Raw genomic sequence first — 19,677 nt, forward strand, 5'->3', positions numbered from 1 at the left:
ACACACACACACACACACACACACACACACACATACACACAGAACACCTGGCTATCCATCACTGTCTGTCTTCCTCTCAGGCAGCAGATGTTGCAACTCTGTCATAATTCTTTTGGAAGTTTGAAGCCAGACTGTGTCTTTAGGGCCCCAGGAGGTCTAACCTACTTACTCTGCAGTCGACACCTCACTATAGCTAATTGTGGCCTAACATGTTGTCTTCCTGTGCATTAACATTACATTAGACTCGACTTTGTGCATGATATGTAAGGTATGCAGAACCTCGTGCAGCTCATTAAAGTGAAGTTTGAAATGAGGTGAGAATGAGTGAGTGGGAAGCTACTTCCAGTCTTGATGTATGCCTTTGTTTGGTGCCTACCTGTTCACAGCATTAGACAGCATGCCATACATATTTTTTTCCCTTTTTTTCTGACAGCAAGGTAAATCTACTCCAAACATGCCTTTTAATGTGCTATACAGTTTATTTATCTGTAATGATTCTATACAAAGCAATCCTTAAATAACATTTTATTACCAGAGAAAGCTTAAAAAGGATGCACTGTCTCCTTTTAGAGGTGGTTCATTGGGTAGCATGTGCCTGGTACTGCTTGCCTCAAGCACTTGTCTTCTTTCACTTCACCAGCTGCTGGAAGATAAACATGTCACATGCTTTCATTTTGATGCTTTTATAACTCCTCAAGACACAAACACTTCTTGGTACACAGAAAAAGTGACCGCGTTTTGTGGTAGACACAAAGACCTGCATCTGAGATTTATGTCTGGAGGAAAGAGAGAGCGGTTATGGCGATAGATATGCAGAAGCACGTTATCAATTTTCACAAAGCTGAAATAGGCAATGTTATGAATTAATTTTTTATGATATTTGTAAGACTCGAGCGATGAATGGAGAGAGAGTTAATCTATATTTTAATTCCAGAAAGAATGTTGTGAGAAATAATGGAAATTGGAAGCAGCATGGCATCAGAGGGACTGACATACTAAAACTGCATTATAGTCTTGGAAAGTTGTGTTTTGCCTGAACAAGTTTGATAGAAATAACACTTTATAGAGGTTTAATAAAAAGAAATATGGTTCTGTGCAAAAGCCTCGACCACTGTCATTTCTTTATATTTCGGTAGGAAAACATACGTGCAAGTAAATGATATAAGTCAAAAACAAAGTTTTTAATTCTAATGATATTTCATATGAGCGCCTTTATTCTTCAACACAACCTGTACTTTCTCACGGTCTTCAGTTTTTTTGTATTTTCTTTCAGTAGTCTTCAGGAATCATTCTCCAGGCTTCTTGAAGGACATTTAAAGCTCTTCGGATGTCGGCTGCCTTTTGTTCCATTTCCTGTCAAGATGATCCCACACTGCTTCAATGAAGTTGTGGTCCTGGCTCTGGGGAGGTCAATTCATCACTGATAGTGTTCCACTGTGTGTTTTTTCTATCCAGGTATGCTTTTATTGCATTGTCAATGTTCTTGAGATCAGTGCCATGCTGAAAAATGAAGCTTTTGCAAACAAGACACTTTCCAGATGTTATTACATAATGTATCAAACTCTGATGATACTTTTCTTTGTTTATTATTCCATCAATTTTCATTTTCCCTCAACTTTCTGAATCTGTACATATGCTGTTTTTAAGGACACACAGCACACTATGCTGAGATATGCCAAGTCTTTGGCCAGTAGCTCTTTGAGTATCACCTTGTTCCAAAAATACTATCTTGTGTCTGTCAGAGTCTGTTATCTTTTGCTTTACTCATAGATTTATCTATATACAGGTTTTTGCAATAGGCTGCTAGTAACACTGGTTCATCCGTTCAGTTAGATGCCTCTTTTTATGGTTGACTTGATTTCTGGATCAGTATTAAGTGGCTTAACAAACAAAAAAAGTTTCTGAAAATGGTCAGATGTGTGGATGGGACAGAAAATGAATGAAAAGGCAGGCAATGCCCAAGGAAAAACTTTGAAAGACCTTCAGAAAGCCTGGAGAACTATTGTTCAAGAAACCCTAAAACATCAGGGTTGGCTCAAGACCTTTGCACAGCTGCCATGCTGGGCTGTGATATAATATATGAGTGCTGTTACAAATATAAATTCTATATACAGTCTATAAATGTGCTATAAATGATGATAATCTGCAGTATCTTTAAATTCATTTTATGTGTGAGTCTGTATTCAGGATGGAAATTCTGTACCCAGTAAAGCAAAGAAAAAACATTAAATGATATGTTTACTTTATTATGGGTACAGTAAGCGGATTCCTTAATTGCATAAAGACTTTGAATATTTCTATTAAAAATGTAAAAGCTGATTTACATGTAAATAAGAAAAATCTAAGTATCCAAATCCAAAGTTATGTTTTTACTACTAATTTTTTACTCTTGGGAAGATTTAAAAAAAAAAAAACTCAGAAATGTTTGTGCTGTAAAGTGATGGTCTTTTGACAGCTCATGTATTCAGTCAGGTTCAGCAGTCAGCTTCAGTTAAATATAATGATCCACTCACGTTGCCGGAGCTATTTCCACACTCCATTTCACTGTGCCAACACAGGATAAAGCTCCGGCTGAACTTTCCTGTCATTCTCGCCTCGGAATTGAAGGGAGGTTTTTTTGAATTTTTAAAAAGGCAATCAAAATTGCATCGGTGGGCCCAGTCGGTGGTATTCTGTTCAAATATATTGCTGTTGTTCTAAGTCAAATACAGATTTAGAGCTTAACTCTTCCATAGTCCCATAGTCCACCAGTTTTGACTTCTTGTCTGGGCCCTGCAGTCATATACAGACACCAGGCCTTCTGATCAAGTGGACACAACAAACACTGAGGCTTATGAGCTGCTACAGTATTTCCAAAGCTAATACCCCAGCTTTATAGTGACAGAGATTTGCTACAAGATACATGGCAGTAGCTACAGCTTACTGAGGGTTTTCCTTGTGAAATGTCTTGTGAAACAAATATAGGGCGGATTATGAGGCTTAGAATGGACTTGAAAAATACTCTGAAAACACAACAAGTGCAGCCGTTACTAACGCACCTTCGCAGTGTTCAGTAAGATGAAGGAGCAGGAACACACCTACTCCTTTCACTGAATTCATCTCTTTTAAATGAGTGGGTGTATATTATTCTCCATCTTCCATCTCCATCTTTCTTGGTTTTCAGCACAAAACCAGCTGTTGGTTTTCTTTGTTTCTTTGTTTTTTTCTACTGGACTTTCTCCCAACATAAGTACTAATTGTGTTACACCTGATATAGAGGTGCTGCCAATTGTATGTTTACATTAGTCATTATTTTTGTGTAGATCCTTGTTGACAGTTCCTTAAAAAGGAAAAGAGTGATTGCTTTGGGGAAGGTCTGTGAGGATGGTCAGGTCCCTGTAGTTTTGGATTAGTGTTGAACTTGCTGTTTTGACTGTGTTTCCTGGAAGTACCTTATAAATGGACTTGCTGATCCTCGAACATGAGATGATGAGATGAGATAGCCTTTATTTGTCAGTTGCAGGTCTTTTGCTCACAACCAAGATGACAGACCTTGCCGACCGTACATACAATACACAAACATCACATTGGGGAGACAGGTCAGGCTAGGTAGCGAGGAAAAAGAAACATCGAAATGTGTAACACAAAAGGATAATACAGGAATGCACAGATATCAACACACCATAGCACAATAAACACAGACAAGCAACATGGGAAAGTGTTCCAGTGTGTACATCTGATCTGGGACTGCTGCAATCTTTCGACTGCGCCTCCAGCTGACCCGATGTCCACATCAGAGGGGAGGTAAGCGTTGGAGGTGGCGTTGGATCCGGGGTAGGGAGGGTGATGCGTCAGTGAGTGCTTATCAGTATCAGTATATGTATGTGTGTGCGTGTCCATAGTTCAGCTGAGACAGTGTCCTTCGCCCTGCCAGGCTAAGTAAACAGTCTTCCAGCCAACCCAGGTGGCCTTGCATGGAATGGGAAGGAACAGACTCAACACAGTCGTTATCAGGGAGTTTTTGTTCAGCTCCAGCCTTGAGCCCACAGCTGGCGCCAAAGGGGTAGCCAGATTATGATGGTAATTTTTCTTTTGCAACAACTCATGAGAATTTCAAAGCTCTTCTTTAACACTTCGACACTGGTCTCTCAATCTCCCGTTGGAGAACCGCGAGCTTCCCCATGATGGTATCAAACTTGCTGGTGTTGTCATTCTTTTGCTCAGATAGCCGATTCTGAGACCTCACGGCTGCAGTGAGCTGTTCTACGATGTAATCCAACTTTCGCTCAAAGGTGTTATTTTGAGCAGGCCTCTCCTTGATGTATCCCAATATACGTTCAGAGGTGTTATTCCGAGTATTCACGGCAGATGTAAGCGTCTCCAAGGTCTTAACCATGCTGCTTTCAATGAGCCCTTTCTGAGAAGTCACGCCTCGTCCCATCGTTTCAATCCTAGCGGGCAGCCTTGGGGGGGTTTGAACAGCTGTCTTAATTCTCTGATAAGCCAGGGCCAAGCCAGCTCCGATCAGCAAGAACCTTGTTATCATGGTTCCGAATAGGTAGATATCTTCAGCGTCCTCGATCGACAGTCTCGCCAGGCACACAACCTGCCATTTCTGCCACCTGTCCATTGTGTATACGGCAGGGAAAGTCCCTCCAGGGCACTCGGGCTCTCCCGAGCCCAGACTTCTCGTTGAGAAAAGGGTGTCAATAGCATTCAGAGACCAGTTGATCAAATCCATAATTCTCTTTAGGTTTTAGAAACAGACAGGTGAGAGAGTACATATGATTGAAACCACCTTTTCTTACCTATAAATTATTTAAGGAATCTCCATTCATAACCAATCGAAGAAGCCCTTTTTCTTTTCGTGGGCTTTGACTTGAAGTGCCTATCTTTGCTTGCCAAATATTTTCTTTTAGTATGTAATCTGCCACTTCATAAGCATGAATGATGCTTCACCTCAAGGGTAAGAGCTGCAGATTGGCAACTGTAAGAATTTGGCAGAGACGCAGTGTTTCAGCAGGAAGGCTTTGGATTTATCTGTGCAACCTTTCTCTGTGTGTACTTGTGTAGAGGATGTTTGAATAGGTCAGGGTGGTGATATAATGAAAGCTTAAATGAAGCACACACCTCTGCATTAACTCTGCCGCATGATGTGGCGCTATAGTCTGTAACTATGGCAACGGCACTCTGCACTCCTCCTCCTTACGTGCATCAGTTCGCGCGCGTGTGTGTGTGTGTAACTCGTCACTGTGTTCCCTGCAGACAGATTAATTCCCTGCCAGATTCATTCCCTGTCAACTTGCTGAAACAAAAAGTTTCTGTTTTAATTAGTTCGCTGCAGTGTCTCGCTTCATCCGTCTATCTGGAAAGTGTCTCCCTCACATTCACGGTCTCGCTCTCTCTTCCCGCCTTCACTCTTCCTGTTGGTCTCTAGTGTAATTAAAGACAGTCGGGGCAGATAATAGAACCGTAATAGTGTGTAATTGCAATAATCAATACAGAGTGCAAAGTAAGGAACTCACTATTCTTCAGTATAGAGATGTACAGAGAGGTGGGAGGATGTGTCTCGCAGCAAACACCCACTTGAAACTCATTAACTGATGGCTTATAATGCATTTGATTAGAAAAAACAAAGAAAAGCATTTACAAGGCATTACATTCATTGGACTTTCTTAGGTACACTAGTTCAACACCTTGTTAAAGCATATATCTAATGGGGACAAAAGGTAATTTAAGTGACTTTGAGTGTTTCAGAAATTTGATTATCTACAATTTTACAGAGAATGATCTGAAAAGACATCCTGGCTTGGTGATTTCCTGTGATTTCTGCTGCAAAATTTGGATGGTAGCACCAGTAAAACAACATGAAAGCATGGATCCATCCTGTCTTGTATCAACGATTCAGGCTGCTTGTGGTGGTGTAATGGTGTGGGGAATAATTTCTTGGCACACTTTGGGCCCCTTAGTGCCACCTGAGCATCATTAAATGCCACAGTCTACCTGAGTATTGTTCCTGACCATGTCCATCCCTTAATGAGTACAGTGTACCCATCTTCTGATGGCTGCTTTCTGCAGGATAATGCACCATGTCACAAAGTGTGATGCTGTTATGCCAGTATGGACCAAAATCTCAGAGGAATGTTTCCAGCAACTTGTTGAATCTCTGCCATGCAGAAATAAAGCAGTCCAGCCCGGTCCCAACAAGGTGCACCAAACAAAGCAGCCACTGACTGTAATTCAAAATGGTTCTTTCTCTAATCTTTGAGATATTATCAGTAGATCAACGTTCAACATTATTCAACATACTTAGCCATTTATATTTATTTATGCCATATTCTAGCCAATAAGATGAAAAGACTGACAATGCCAAGGCTGTAAATATAAGCCTACAGCCAGAAGCCAGTTAGCTAAACATAGCCTAGCTCAGTGGTTCCCAAACTATTTTTGCTAGGCCTCCCTTTGTTTTCCAAGAAAAATGTTCGTCTGTTTGTCTCTATCTGGAGGTTTTACACGCTTACATATACACACCTAGTTACTGTCCCTCTATTTACAAAGGCAGAGGCGTCGCTGTGTGATTATTTTACGTGTAGTTGGTTTTTTTTTCCTGTGTATATTTGACATTGCTATCAATACATTTTTTCAAAAAATGCCAATTCTGCAGGGGAGACCTACCTTGGCACTTGTGCTGGTGAAACGAAAGGGAAAGATATGCTTCACCATATTTTCTAGTATTTGGCTTTGGTTTGGAAACATATTCAGCTATACTTCATCTCCTGCTTTGCATTTGTGTGTAGGCGCCCCGTGCTAGCAGCATCCAACAAGCCTTGTTTTTTTGTTTTTTTCCCTTTTCATACCACGCCCACCCTGCAATGGCTCTGCGCCCCCCTCCCCCCGTGGGCAGGCCACACACTTTGGGAAGGTCTGGCCTAGCTTAGCTTAGCCTTGCTAATTAAATACAAACTGAGGGGGAACAGCTAGACTAAAACAAAAACCTAATATTCTGAATTAATTTGGTATTTTGTGCTACACTTTTGGAGCTTTAGTTCTGCTGTTACCATTAAGCAACATATAAACCATTTTACAGATACAGACAATAGGGTGACCAACCGTCCTCTTTTCCCCGGACATGTCCACTTTTCACGTTCTGTCCAGGGGGATTTTCGACATTGATGAAAATGAGGAGCCATATGTGTGGCGTCATCCCCGGACTGCTGCTTTGTGAGTGGTTATTCTACACTTAGAGATGGGACAGACAGCCCCTGATGAAAAATCCCTAAAAAATCCCAAAGCGCAAGTGCATCTTTTCAGTACTGGTGCCATTATTTAATTCCAGAGGCTTTTGAGTTATTTTTTTGCACTTGTTGACTTGTAAAAACCTATATGACATTTTTTTACTTCACAATTCATTGTGAATTCATTATATATCTGTGGTACTTCTTTTTATTCTTTTTATGTAAATCATTACTCCTAGGTTCAATGAAAAGCTAAATGCAAAGAGCTATTTTTATGTGTGGGACACATTCATTTTTAGATGTGCACTATTTGTGTAGTGTATAAATTCTGAAATTGTAGACATTTATTAGGCCATCATCATCATAGTTGACCCTACAAAGTTTTGTTGATAATTTCCGCCAGCAGTTCATTTTTCCTCCATCAAAGGCAGCCGCTCATAGTGGAAACTTTCTGAGTGTTGTGAAAGGCACCAAGTAAGCAAAATGAGATAACAGTATTTTTTTTTTTTTGCTTAAATCTTTCAACTGTTAGATATCTCTACAAATATTTGGTATGACGGGCCATCACAGCAAAAAGTATGAAAAAAAGACTAACAGAGGGATTAAAATAACTTGCATGGGCACACGCAGATATTTCTCTTTCTCCTTCTAATGCTTATCTGGCTGCACCCACCCTCGGGCGTTAGTTGAGATGAAGGGAGCTCTCAACAGGTAAAGGTGGACATGCCTAGGCAAACACCCTCTCTGAAACAATACTGCCCCCTCCAGGGTAGGCTGACCTCACCTGAGAACTGGGAAATGAGTGCCTTGAGGGTAGCAGAGCTCCAGCTGTGCTGACCAGGAAAGGGAAAATTAGATAATCTGATTTTGTCTTTTTCTATGATTGTGTATGTGAGGGGGAGAGAAAAAAAGGGAGAACGTGTGAATGTGTGCCTTATCAGATCTTTCCCTGGTTTTTAAGGGTTTTGACTTTTGATCATGCTTTGACCTTTGCTTTGATGTCAACTCATCAAAGGGTGATGACAGCAGTTTTCTTTTTATAAACCCTTTATCTCCTCTCCCACATAGTGACGCATCCCTGTATCTTAGTTTTTGTTTTGTTTTTTTGTCCTTTCTCTCCGTCTCATCTCTTTCTCTCGTTCTCCAGATGCTATTCCCTGTCTGTTTCTCCTTTTACTGTACGGGTTCACGTTTTCTCCATCACTTCATTTCTGTCTCCCATTGAGAGGAAAATGTGGAAGCATTCTGCCATAGCGGGAGTATTACCTGACACGCCATATGTTAGAAATTACCTTACTCAATTGGTCATTCTCTTTTTATACCTCTGTTAAAGCCCTTTTCTCTGTGTTTCATCAGTAGTTACTTTTCCATGTCAGTGTTTCTCTAGACTCGCTTTGGTATTTGCATTACCGTTCACAGTATCTCCTTCTTTTAATACCTCGTTTCCCCCACCCTCTCCTTTCCCAGACATTGTTGTCTTGTTCTTCCATGGCCCATGAAATCGAGTGATCTGCTGAATGTTTCCTCTTCATAGCATCCTGAGGAGGAATAGACTTTCCAACAAATTGCTGTCCTCGTGCCCCCAACTGTGCCATGCATATTAAATTAGACCAAGGAGGTGCATTTCAAAGAGCAGGCCCACTGGGGGAGAGGAGTCAAATAAGACGATTACAGCAGAGGGAGGACAGACAGAGGTGGATTAAGAGGACAAAGGTAATGTGACTGTTGTGAAATGCCCCAGGTGTCCCTGCTTTGAAGGCCTTCACCTTACCATATGCTCAAGTTTTAATGAATGTGTGATGTATTTACTTCTGGCTAGTCGGTGTTTATATAAGTTAATGATGAAGCTTGATGCAGAGAAATGCGGTCAGTTTATGAGTTTTACCTCATTTTGTTTTTGCAGGCATCCAAACACGCACATCGTATTACCATATATCTGTTGGCTGACATGTTTTCATGCAAAAGATACTTTGCTGAATTTTTATGTGCATACTTACTTTGTGTAATGCACATAAAGCAGTAGCTTTCATAGTGGCAGTCCGCCCCCCAGCCATTTTCCATTCCATTGAATACTGCTGCAGAGCTCCAGTGACCTGCTCACTGCAGACATACAGCAGACTTGTCTCTGCAGGTGTGTGTGTGTGTGTGTGTGTGTGTGTGTGTGTGTGTGTGTGTGTGTGTGTGTGTGTGTGTGTGTGTGTGTGTGTGTGTGTGTGTGTGTGTGTGTGTGTCTCATCTCGTAACCGGGGCTAACATTCAGTATTGTACAACACAAGACAAGACACATTCCACTGAGTTCACAGCCTGACTGATCAAGGTAGGGCATTCATACATTACACACAGGATCCTCAGTTGTGAGCTAATAACCAGGGGAAGTACATGGTAAGCATTCAGCCTTCACAGTATTAACATAACCAAAACTGATAGTTCAAATCAAGATGAGCAGTTTAGGTACCCTGCAAAAATAGAGATAAGTTTGGTGATGTGGTGTGTTGTTCTAATTTACCTAACGATCCTCTGGAATAAACAAAACAAGCAAATGATTTGCCCTAATAGCTATTAGGGCAAAACAAATTTCCCACGTGTGGGAATAATAAAGGTTATCTTATCTTATTTACTGATATTGGTACTGCAGATACCAGTATATCAGTAAATATCAATATATCTGATATCAGTATATCAGTAAATATTCTCTAAACGCAAAGTATGTTAGCTATGTTGAAAAGCTAAAAATGAAGGGGTCTTATCAGATTTTTAAAAAGTACTAAGTTTGTCAATCTAGTAACACACTTTAATCAAAGACTGTATATAAAAGATGGACACACCCACCATATCTTAATAGTTGGTCCTGTTGTGAAGTTTGAAACTGAGCATTTTCAGCTTCAAGAGTGCAGATTTAAAGTACTTCCGTACTGAGTTCACTTTTTAGAGCTAGAAAGTACATCCATCTTTTAAATACAGTTTGACTGCAGATAATGCAAATGGTATCTTTTTTTAATTCTATACCAAGTAAAAATGTTCAGTTAAAATATAGTATGGGCTCTAATTATGAGCATACACTGTGTTGCATATGGTGCTTGGGTACCAAATGTGTATTTGCTCACTGTTGAAAGGCCACAAGATAAACAAGATGAAAGTAAATGGTTGTTAGGTGTTTAAAAATACATTTTGTATATTATGTATGTAAAACAGTGGTGTTGCATGGAATCATACATGTTTAGTTTTATCAATTTCTTGTAATATTGTATGTTTTTACAAGGTTTCTGTATTAACAGCAACCATTTTTAACAGTTCAATCTTTTCACATGTGGAATATTCAGTGAAAAAAAAAGTCCTGTCATTTTCTGTTATATGTGTTCGTCAAAAGTTGCCCTACCTTAGACCCTGACAGTTCTGTCTCACTAGTCATCAGGCTGAACAAGTTTAATTAGGAGAATTTAGCTAAAATCCCCCCATTTTCCCCCCACAAGCATCATCATTTCACTGAAACACCTGGAGCTTAACCTCTGTTTTTGTGCTTTGCAGCCAAATATTTGGCCTGCCAAGTGAGAGCAGGATGTATGAGGAGGAAGGTGTGCAACATGCAGGCACCCTGGCAGATAAATCAGGCAAAAATAACTCAGCACGAATATGAATAAAGGTGCATATAGACATCAGAGTGATTATCGTTTCTCATCTTCATATTTTGGACTGATTTTTTCCCCTCAAGCAAAGCATCATTATTATATATTCACAGTTAAAATGTTATTCAGACAAGTTCAGTCCAATGTTGTGTGTGTGCTCAAGTATAAAGTGAACAAAGAGAGATGTTTGAAAGCATGACATCAGGCGGCTTGATTCTGTAATAATTCTCTCAAGCTGTGACACTGGAGATGATTACAGCATTTCAATCAGCAGAAATCCTTTTTTCTGAGTGACAGGCTCACTCATGCAGACAGAAATATCCTCTGTCTGTACCTGATGAATTCAGAAAAGTTGCTCAGTGTCTTGCCTTCTCTTTTGGTGTAAAATGACACTCATTCTCTGCTTTCGATCACTACTAAAAAAGTCTGTAAAAGTGTGGAGAGCTGCTGCCCTTTGACCTTTTGGATTTGTCTCAATTCTAAAACTCACATAATCATATGAACCATCTCTCAACATCAGAAAAGCATTCCCCTTTCCTGGGATACAAAGCATTCACCACAACATCATAGGTTTTCATGATCTTCTGCTACTGTACAGTGCGATCATGACTTTTGTGTTATCTATAAAGTAATGGCATTGCATACTGTAGCTGAATAACATTTGTCATAACATAACATCTGCGCAAATATATATTTGCCTGCTAATTTTGATCTGTTTGGATTGCAGATTAAAGGAAAAATGGAGACTCTGGGGGCAGACTTGCTTGAGAAGAAAATGCACCTTTTATTAGGTAAGTGGAAAGTCCATATAAAGAATCAAAATGCAGACTGAATGCAGGAAATGAAAGGAGAAAACCACAAGGGAAGGAACATAGGTGAAACTAAACAGACGCTCTGATAACTGAACAAAGGAAAGAGATGACTTTAAATACTCATGGAGGTAATGAGGGAAATTGAAAACAGAGGTCAGCAAGGAACAGCTGAACATAATGAAGGAAGGCCACAGACACAAAACAAAACTAGAGACAAAACGCAGGAGCCAGTAACCTATTAAAGTAAAAAAAAAAAAAAAAAAGTAACGGATAAAACAGAAGTAAGCATGACCTGCCAATATTCCAGTTTTCTTTCTAAGAACGGTAACTGACAGCATATATAAAGCAAAAAAATCAGGTTTTCCTCAAAGTATTTTCAAAATTAAAGGAAATTAATGAATTTTACAATTTCACAAAAACTGCAGTAAGTTGCAGGATCTTCTCCCGCATTAACAAAAATAAACTGCTCTGCTACCAGAAAGAGGTACAGCTAATTAACTGAAATAGGGATGGAGTACACACAATTTTTACCAAACAAAACCATCTACACAACATTTATGGAACAAAACAAATATCAGTTATTTACATAATTTTTCAATATGTTTATACCAGATAACAGAACATTGACACTTTTATCAGCTCCCTAATTGTCCTTGTTAATGCTTTGATCCTTTGCTAAACTTTGTGTCTTCACTAATAGAGAAGTGCCTCCATGCTATTGACATATTAGCATGTGGCTACAGCCAGGGTTGGTTGATTGGCGCATGTCTGCTGCTAAGTAACATTCATTAAAGTGCTTCAAACCAATATTTGTCAACCAAAGTTTGTCTCTAGGCTTGCGGTCATACCACCTTGAGCACACTTGATCTCAAAAAGTAAACAGTATTGGGGCAGGTTAGTACTTGGATGGGAAACAGCCTAGGAATACAAAGTGTTATACGGTTATTCAGAGGGCTGTGGTTTAGGAGTCATCTACTTGTTGGAAGGTTGGTAGTTTCCTCCCTGGTTGCTCCAGTGTGCATGCCAAACTACCTTTGGGCAAGACATTGAACCCCAGCCTGTTCTTGATGTGTGTGAATGTCACATGAAAAGCATTTAGAAATAGAAAAACGTGCTTATATGAGTTTGTGTAAATGGGTGACTGAAAAATGTTGTATAAAGTGCTTTGAGTGCTCAAGGAGAGTAGAAAACCGCTATTTAAGCTTCAGCCCATTTAATAACTACAAGTCAGTATTACCTGATTTGAGATCAAGGCATTTTTATTTTGACAAATCCCATCTGCATTAGACCTGCAGTAAAAACATCTGTAACACATCTGCCTTGCTAAAACAATCAAATATGCATGTCATATCATAAAGTGGTTGGTATGCTCCCTTTTACGTGCAAATGCCTTTTGCATACTGCATACTCTGCCCAGTCAGCTATGACTGCAGAGCAAACAGAGAAACAAACAAGTTAAGGCCACACATATGATGATAACATAACCATTATTGATTCTCTTATCAGTGTTTTGACACTGGCCAGTGTGGGAAAGCTGCAGTTTTAGTCCAAAATTCTCATCTTGTACTATATCTTTCTGGTATGACTCACATTTCACGCTTTCTTTATTGACGTTTCTCTGACAGCATGCGTTCCTGAGTGTGGCGACTTGTTCTGTTCATGATTTTGACAGACTTTGCCAGTTTCAGAGACACACTCACCACTAATTCTATGAGCCCAGACTTCTGCTGCATCTCAATTCTCTGCTCTGCTGTGGCTTGTCCCAACAAACCAGCTATCGTGCTCCGACCGCTGTTTCCTTCTGTTGCCATGACAGCCCATATCTCAGTCAGTGGCAGGAAGTCGCACGGTTTATGAAATGAGTTTATCATGACAAAAACTATCTGTAAGAGCCGAACGCTGCATGTGGAGGAACAAAGGGTACGGATGTATGTGTGTGTGTGTGTGCCAGCTTTTATCTGTGTTTTGTCACACTGTGGCTTTTCTGTGTATAAGCATCTCAGGCTTGTGTGTACATGCATTCATGTGTTTGTACGTATGTTTGTACTGCTAAAAGGCTTGGCACAGAGCAGACCTTTTGTAGTTGGCAGCAGTGGGCACTCTGCCCAGCTTGTATGGCTTATGGATGTGAGTCAAAATTGCATTAGCCTCCAGCCAAAGAAAGGCTGCCCATCTTCCTGGTGTGAACCTCCAACAAATGTGCCAACGCTGACAGCATTAAACAGAAACTGATACCAGCATCAAATCTGTCTGACACGTCTCATGCTGTCAGCCTATCAATAATTACATTAATGCCACACAAAAGGAGGCAGGGAACCAAATGAAATAGCAGCATGGGGAAAACAAGCCTCAGAGGCCCATTTCACACTGCAGCAGCAGGCGATATGTCCTGGTTTTGAAAGTTTAATTGTAAAATATAGTAGAATGTAGGTGGTCAAAGTTTTGGTCACAGTTTCTGATATATATATTTAAAAAACCCCACCTTGCCTTCATTTTGAGCTCAAGCTAATGGCGCTGCTGTAAAATACCCACCAATTAAACAGAACACTGCATAAAGCAATAGTTCTGAATTTCAACTCAAACCCTCAGCGGAACATAATTAAAGCGCTATGTGAGAAATTGCACAATTAAAGGGGTGCCTTACAACCAGCGGCTAAAACGATGTTTGATTCTCATAACTTCAGTGATGGAGCCGGTGGAGCGAGAAAAGGAGGTGGAGAAATGAAGATTTCAGAAATGCATTAAATGTGTATTTTATCAAATTAGAAGTAGAAGCTCCTTGAAAAGTTGCCACGAGGCATGAATGGTGAATGACCAAGGCGCTTTCAAAAAGAATATTAAAAGGTAATTATGTTCACTTCTATTTCACATATTGGGAGTGGCCTCGGTACTAACGCAGTAGTTACAGAGCTCATAGGGCCTGTAGAAAAGACAACTGTTACAAAAGATGTCTGCGTGGTTTTTAATTTCATCTTTTTCCCATTTGGAGAAAAGAAGAAAGGATTGAAGCATGAGTTTAATCCCGTTTTTAAAGAGGCCGCCGTAAATCCCCGGTTTTGATTACCCATGATTGATATTTGTAGTGGGCTGTCAGTAGTGTGGCTCCCAAGGAATGAGCTACAGAGACATGTGCATACATATTAACATTAAGTTAATTAACTGCCCGTGTGCGCACTTTTTATTTCCATATGTCCTCGCAGTTCCCCTACACACCTTATCGTAACTCACCCAACTCTACGCGCCTTTCTTCTGAACTCCTGATGGCTTTGTTCCTTTACTTTGCTTTCCTCTGACTCTCTTTTATTCTTTCGCTCCCACTGTACATGATTGTTTTCCGGTTAGCCTAAAGCGTAAATTTAATCAAAGCTTACTTTCATGCCAGCACCTCTTGTGACTTGGGGGATTTTTAGGCCCACTTGCAGACAGAGTGCGATTAGCTGAGACAAGGTTGGTTAATGCTCCCTATCTGAATACCCCCGACAGGTCGAAAACAGCTTTTTATTTCTAATCGCACCTGCTGATGAAAGACAGTGGGGCTCATTCAACCATGATGCAATAGTGCTAAGGAAGGTATCAAGGCTGTAAAGTCTTTAATGTTTGCGCAAGCTTACAGTGTAAGTTGTTGATGTAGCGAGCTTTTAGGATTTGTTCTCCTAGAACACTAAAGTGAAATTAATATTAACATTAGTAGTAGAAACCTGTTTTTATGCTGGTGCCCATTTTACAGTGTCAGAATCCATGATGTACAAGGATATATCCAGTGAGACATACCAAGAGTTGTCCTGATTGATGCACTCTCCTGAACTTCCTTGCCATGTGCTCAGGGTCAACATTAGGGCACGTGTAGCTCAGACACCCCTCAGGCAAAACTAGAATATAACTCCCTTTACTCTATGCTAGAATATCATTTCTCATGAAGATTGATTCCCTGTTTAAATCCTGTTCTGTGCATGGTAGGTGCATATTGGTGCCGCATTGTTCAAGAATACAGAAAAGTAGTGTTTAATGCCAAGCAGATGCAAGAAAGAAGGATTTGTATGATGACTTGTCAGAAAGATGCACGGATATTTAGAAACTAGTATATATGGAGAGGAAAATTTCACTTAGCTGGCACTCTTGGTTTTATAATTTGTTTTTGTAGATATTTCTTACAGAAGAGAATGAAATTCTGCTCATGGATAACTTTGCAGCTACTGGTTTAAATTGTTAAATGTACAACCCCCATTCCAAAAAAAGAAATGGGATGATGCGTTAAATGTAAATAAAAACAGAATACGGTGATTTGATAAGCCCATATTTTATCTATGATAGATTACGGAAAACATATAAAATGTTTCAACTGAGGCACTATTACTCTTCCATGAGAAATATTAGTTCATTTTGAATTTAATGGCAGCAACACGCCACAGAAATTGCGATGAGCCAAGAAAAAGCTGCATTGGTAAGTTGCATTAAAGAGAAACAGCTGGTGGAACATTTTGCAACTAATTTGGTTAATTAGCAATATGTCGGTAACATTATTGGGTATAAAAAGAGCATCTTAAAGAAACAGAGTTTGTTAGAGGTACAGATGGGCAGAGGTTTACTAATGTGCAAAAAGCTGCGTCTACAAATCGTGGAACAATTTCCTCAACCTAAAATTGCAAAGACTTTGAATTTCTCGCCATTTACAGTACATTATTTCATCAAAAGTTTCTGAGAATCAGGAAAAAATCTCAATGGACATGGTCAAAATTAATATTGGAAGCCTGTGCTGTGATCTTTGGGCCCTCAGGCGGCACTGCATTAAAACAGGCGTAGCTCCGTCATGGAAATCACTGCATGGGTTTAAGAACACTTCCAGAAATCATTGTCTGTGAACTCAGTTCACCACACCATCCACAAATGCAGATTAAAGCTCTATCATACAAAGAAGAAGCCATATGTGAACATCATCCAGAAATATCACGATCTCCTTTCTGCCAAAGCTAATTTAAAATGGACTGAGCAAAACTGTGGTCAGATGAATCAAAATTTTGTTATTTAATATGGAAAACATCTCGGTGTCCTCCATACTAAAGAGAACATACACCATCTGGTGTGTTATCAGCGCTCAGTTCAAAAAGCCTGCGTCTCTGATGGTATGGGGGTGCTGGTGGAGCTGGAAAAATACCATCATTGCTGAAAGTTATATCCGGGCTTTAGAGGAATAAACGCTTCCCTTGATTTCAGGGAAGGTTTGCGTATTTCAGCAAGTTGGTACTAAGCTGTACTGCGTCACTTTGTAATAAAAGAGTCTAAGTTCTGAACTAGCCTCTCTGCGGTGATGACCTTTAACCAACTGAAAATATTCTGTGCATCATGAAATAAAAATCATAACAAAGAACCCAGAAGAGTGTTGAGCGTCAGTAAGAATGGGACTTGTCTTGTCTGATATAGAACTCCTCGTCTCCTCAACTTGTCTTCTCGGTTCCCAGATGTTTACAGATTGTCATAAAAAGAAGAGACCATGACACCATAGCTAATACTTCTGCTAGCCGTAAGCTTAGCTGTAAAGTTAGCAAGGGGCATCTACATAGTAACTGTGATATCGGCTAGCAAAAAACGAACTGAAAAAGAAAATACACTTTCTATAGAAACACAAGCAGTTGACTCTTTAGAGTTGCTTATTACAGCTAAACACCAACCAAGACAACATCATCTAAATGTCATCCAAAACAAAGAATCCAAATAAGCATTTAAGCCTTAATATGTTTTAAAAGGTGATTTTTAACTCACAGTTTTTACTGAGGGTGGAATGGAAGTGGTCTTCAGTAAACATGTATATTGTTGCCCTAACGTTGGCCATTTTAACACTGGAGTTTAGGGAGATAGACTCACTCACAGTATGGAGCCTCAAGTGGCTAAATAAGGAACTGCAGTTATTTGGTTCTTCTGTGTTTTCTTAAAGTTTCAGCCCGAGACTTTTCCACTTGATCTTGCAGCTGCATGGGATGAGTCATTGTTTGCATGTTTGCACTATTTCTACACAAATTCTGAAAGTATTTATTTGGAAATCTTGGGGTGGTGATGAATATACTCTTTATAGATGTAAAAAGATAGAAATTACTTCAGCCGCCACTATAATTTTGCATCTTTGTGTCAGGCGATAATGAACGGTTTCTAATAGTAAAATTACATGGATGCATTGTACCACCTCTCATGACTGTTATCTGAATGAGCTCCGCCTTAAGAGTACAGTATTTGTGTTGAGTTACAGCATGTCAAGACTGCCAGCTGGCTAAAACCTGTGAAATTGGTAACCCCATTTCTGGGGTCCATAAAGATGACCCGTTGCCCCTTAGCATACACAGAAACACACACACATTGACCCGCACACCAGATGGGGGGGAAGTAAAACATGATAGATTTATTCTCTTTTCACCCCCCTTCTGTTTCGAGGAGTTGCATGCTCTACAAGCAATAACCTCGATAGCCTCTGATGATGGGTCTGTGTGTGAGTATACATAGCTTGGAGCAAGAACTCATGGTTCGACAACCTAACCCTAGCTGTTTTCTGTACTTTTATCATGTTGTGTTTTGTTTATTTGATGTTTCATAATGAATAATAGGATGAATAGAACATTGTGCAAAGTCAGGGTAGATTTTTGTTGACACTTTGGATGGTTTGCAAATCAATATTTTATTCTGGGAAACTGAAATGCTGCCAAATGAAACACACAGTAATAGATGTGAGACACAGCACTTGGTGTCAAATCCTGAATATTATTTTTACTGACATGCAGAAGTTGTTCTGTTGGCATAAAGACAGTTTTTGATTGATTTTCACAGTCCTGACTGAGGGAAGATTCAACTTGCAGTATGATTGTGGGTTATTGCAGAGTTAACCTCAAAGTACTTAACACCGTTTTTCTTTGCCAGTTATTCTGTCACCTTGAGGCCTCCGTACTACACACACGCACTGTTAGAAAAGTAACAATGCAACAGGGCCAAAGCTCCACAGAAACCGCCACCTCTCTCTCAGTATGCATCTATGCCTTTACCTCCGTGTCTCTCTCTCCCTCTGAGCCAACAGGTTGCTGCAGCGTCACCCCCACCCCTCTTCCCAAACTTTTCTGTGCCTGAGCAAAGCCCAGGAAAGAAAACCTGCTTCATTCATTCACTCTTACACGCCTACCCCCTCTGTCACTCAGATACACGCATATAGATACACACACATGCCGATTTAGTCTCTAATAACTGCCTCTACAAGGATACAACATAAAATCCAGAATTGTTTTTGCCTGACTCGGATGCAGCTTTTTATATGTATTTTTAGGGGGTGTTTTTCCTCTTTTTACCCTCAAAAGAAAATCACCTGGATTTGGAAGATAATAACTTGTGTGTATTGGTAAGTGAAAATGCATGGGCCCATTGAAAAGCTATTAGCTTAACTGCCTTTTAATATGGTGCTTTACAGGGTGCTTTTGAATTCTTAACTGCCCAGATACCCTTGTTGCACCGTAAGTGTCTGGACTTTTTATACTGAGCCATTATTGCTGCTTTTTACAGTAAAAGTTTTCTTTAATAGCTTAACTTGTCTGATATCAGTGCTCATCAGATACATTATTTGCTGTGAATGGACATCAAGCTCTGTCAAAGAGCCCTCACTTATATGTACAGACATCCCCATGCAGTGCCAAAGTCCTGCATGCTTTGTTGTCTGTTTTTGGATGACTACTGTGTTTTTCTGCAGATTTTACACATTTGGGTTGAAAAGGAGCACAAAAGAAGATGTAAAGCATTTTACAGTCATGTAAACTCTTGTGTGTCATGAATAATAAGAGCATACCAGGTTGTTTGCAAGAACATTGTCAGGAGATGAAACTATGTCAAATGAATGCTTGTTGATTTCCCTCCATGCGTAGACATGTCTGTGTTGGCTGAGTGCAAATGCAAAGAGATATTAAGACAGTGGCCATACTGCAGCTTTTGAGCTGTGCATGAGAGTCTGCGGTTTTGTGAGTGTGTGTATTAGCTATAGAAATGATGTGTTGCACCAAAGACATC

At 39.9% G+C, this 19,677-nt stretch overlaps 2 protein-coding genes across 2 annotated transcripts in view; one reads left to right on the top strand and one right to left on the bottom strand.

Annotated features, from left to right (window-relative positions):
* Nucleotides 1–4,105: 4,105 nt before the first annotated feature.
* On the bottom strand, nucleotides 4,106–4,741 carry LOC148097873 (uncharacterized). The gene has a single exon (XM_087830878.1). The coding sequence runs from the start codon at nucleotides 4,718–4,720 to the stop codon at nucleotides 4,106–4,108; it is 615 nt and encodes a 204-aa protein (XP_087687004.1). The 5' UTR covers nucleotides 4,721–4,741.
* Nucleotides 4,742–18,800: 14,059 nt separating this feature from the next.
* Nucleotides 18,801–19,677, top strand: part of col7a1l (collagen type VII alpha 1-like) — a 71,739-nt gene continuing 70,862 nt past the window's right edge. Inside the window, exon 1 of the mRNA XM_006781151.3 lies at nucleotides 18,801–19,018. The gene's annotated coding sequence lies outside the window, so the exon portion shown is untranslated. The remainder of the gene's footprint in view (nucleotides 19,019–19,677) is intronic.

This window comes from Neolamprologus brichardi, chromosome 17 (genome assembly GCF_056152115.1).
Source record: "Neolamprologus brichardi isolate AB-2024 chromosome 17, ASM5615211v1, whole genome shotgun sequence".
NCBI classification, from domain to species: Eukaryota; Metazoa; Chordata; class Actinopteri; order Cichliformes; family Cichlidae; genus Neolamprologus; species Neolamprologus brichardi.

Excerpts from the sequence above, each read along its gene's own strand:
- LOC148097873 (XM_087830878.1), bottom strand. The coding sequence starts at position 4,720 with ATGGATTTGATCAACTGGTCTCTGAATGCTATTGACACCCTTTTCTCA.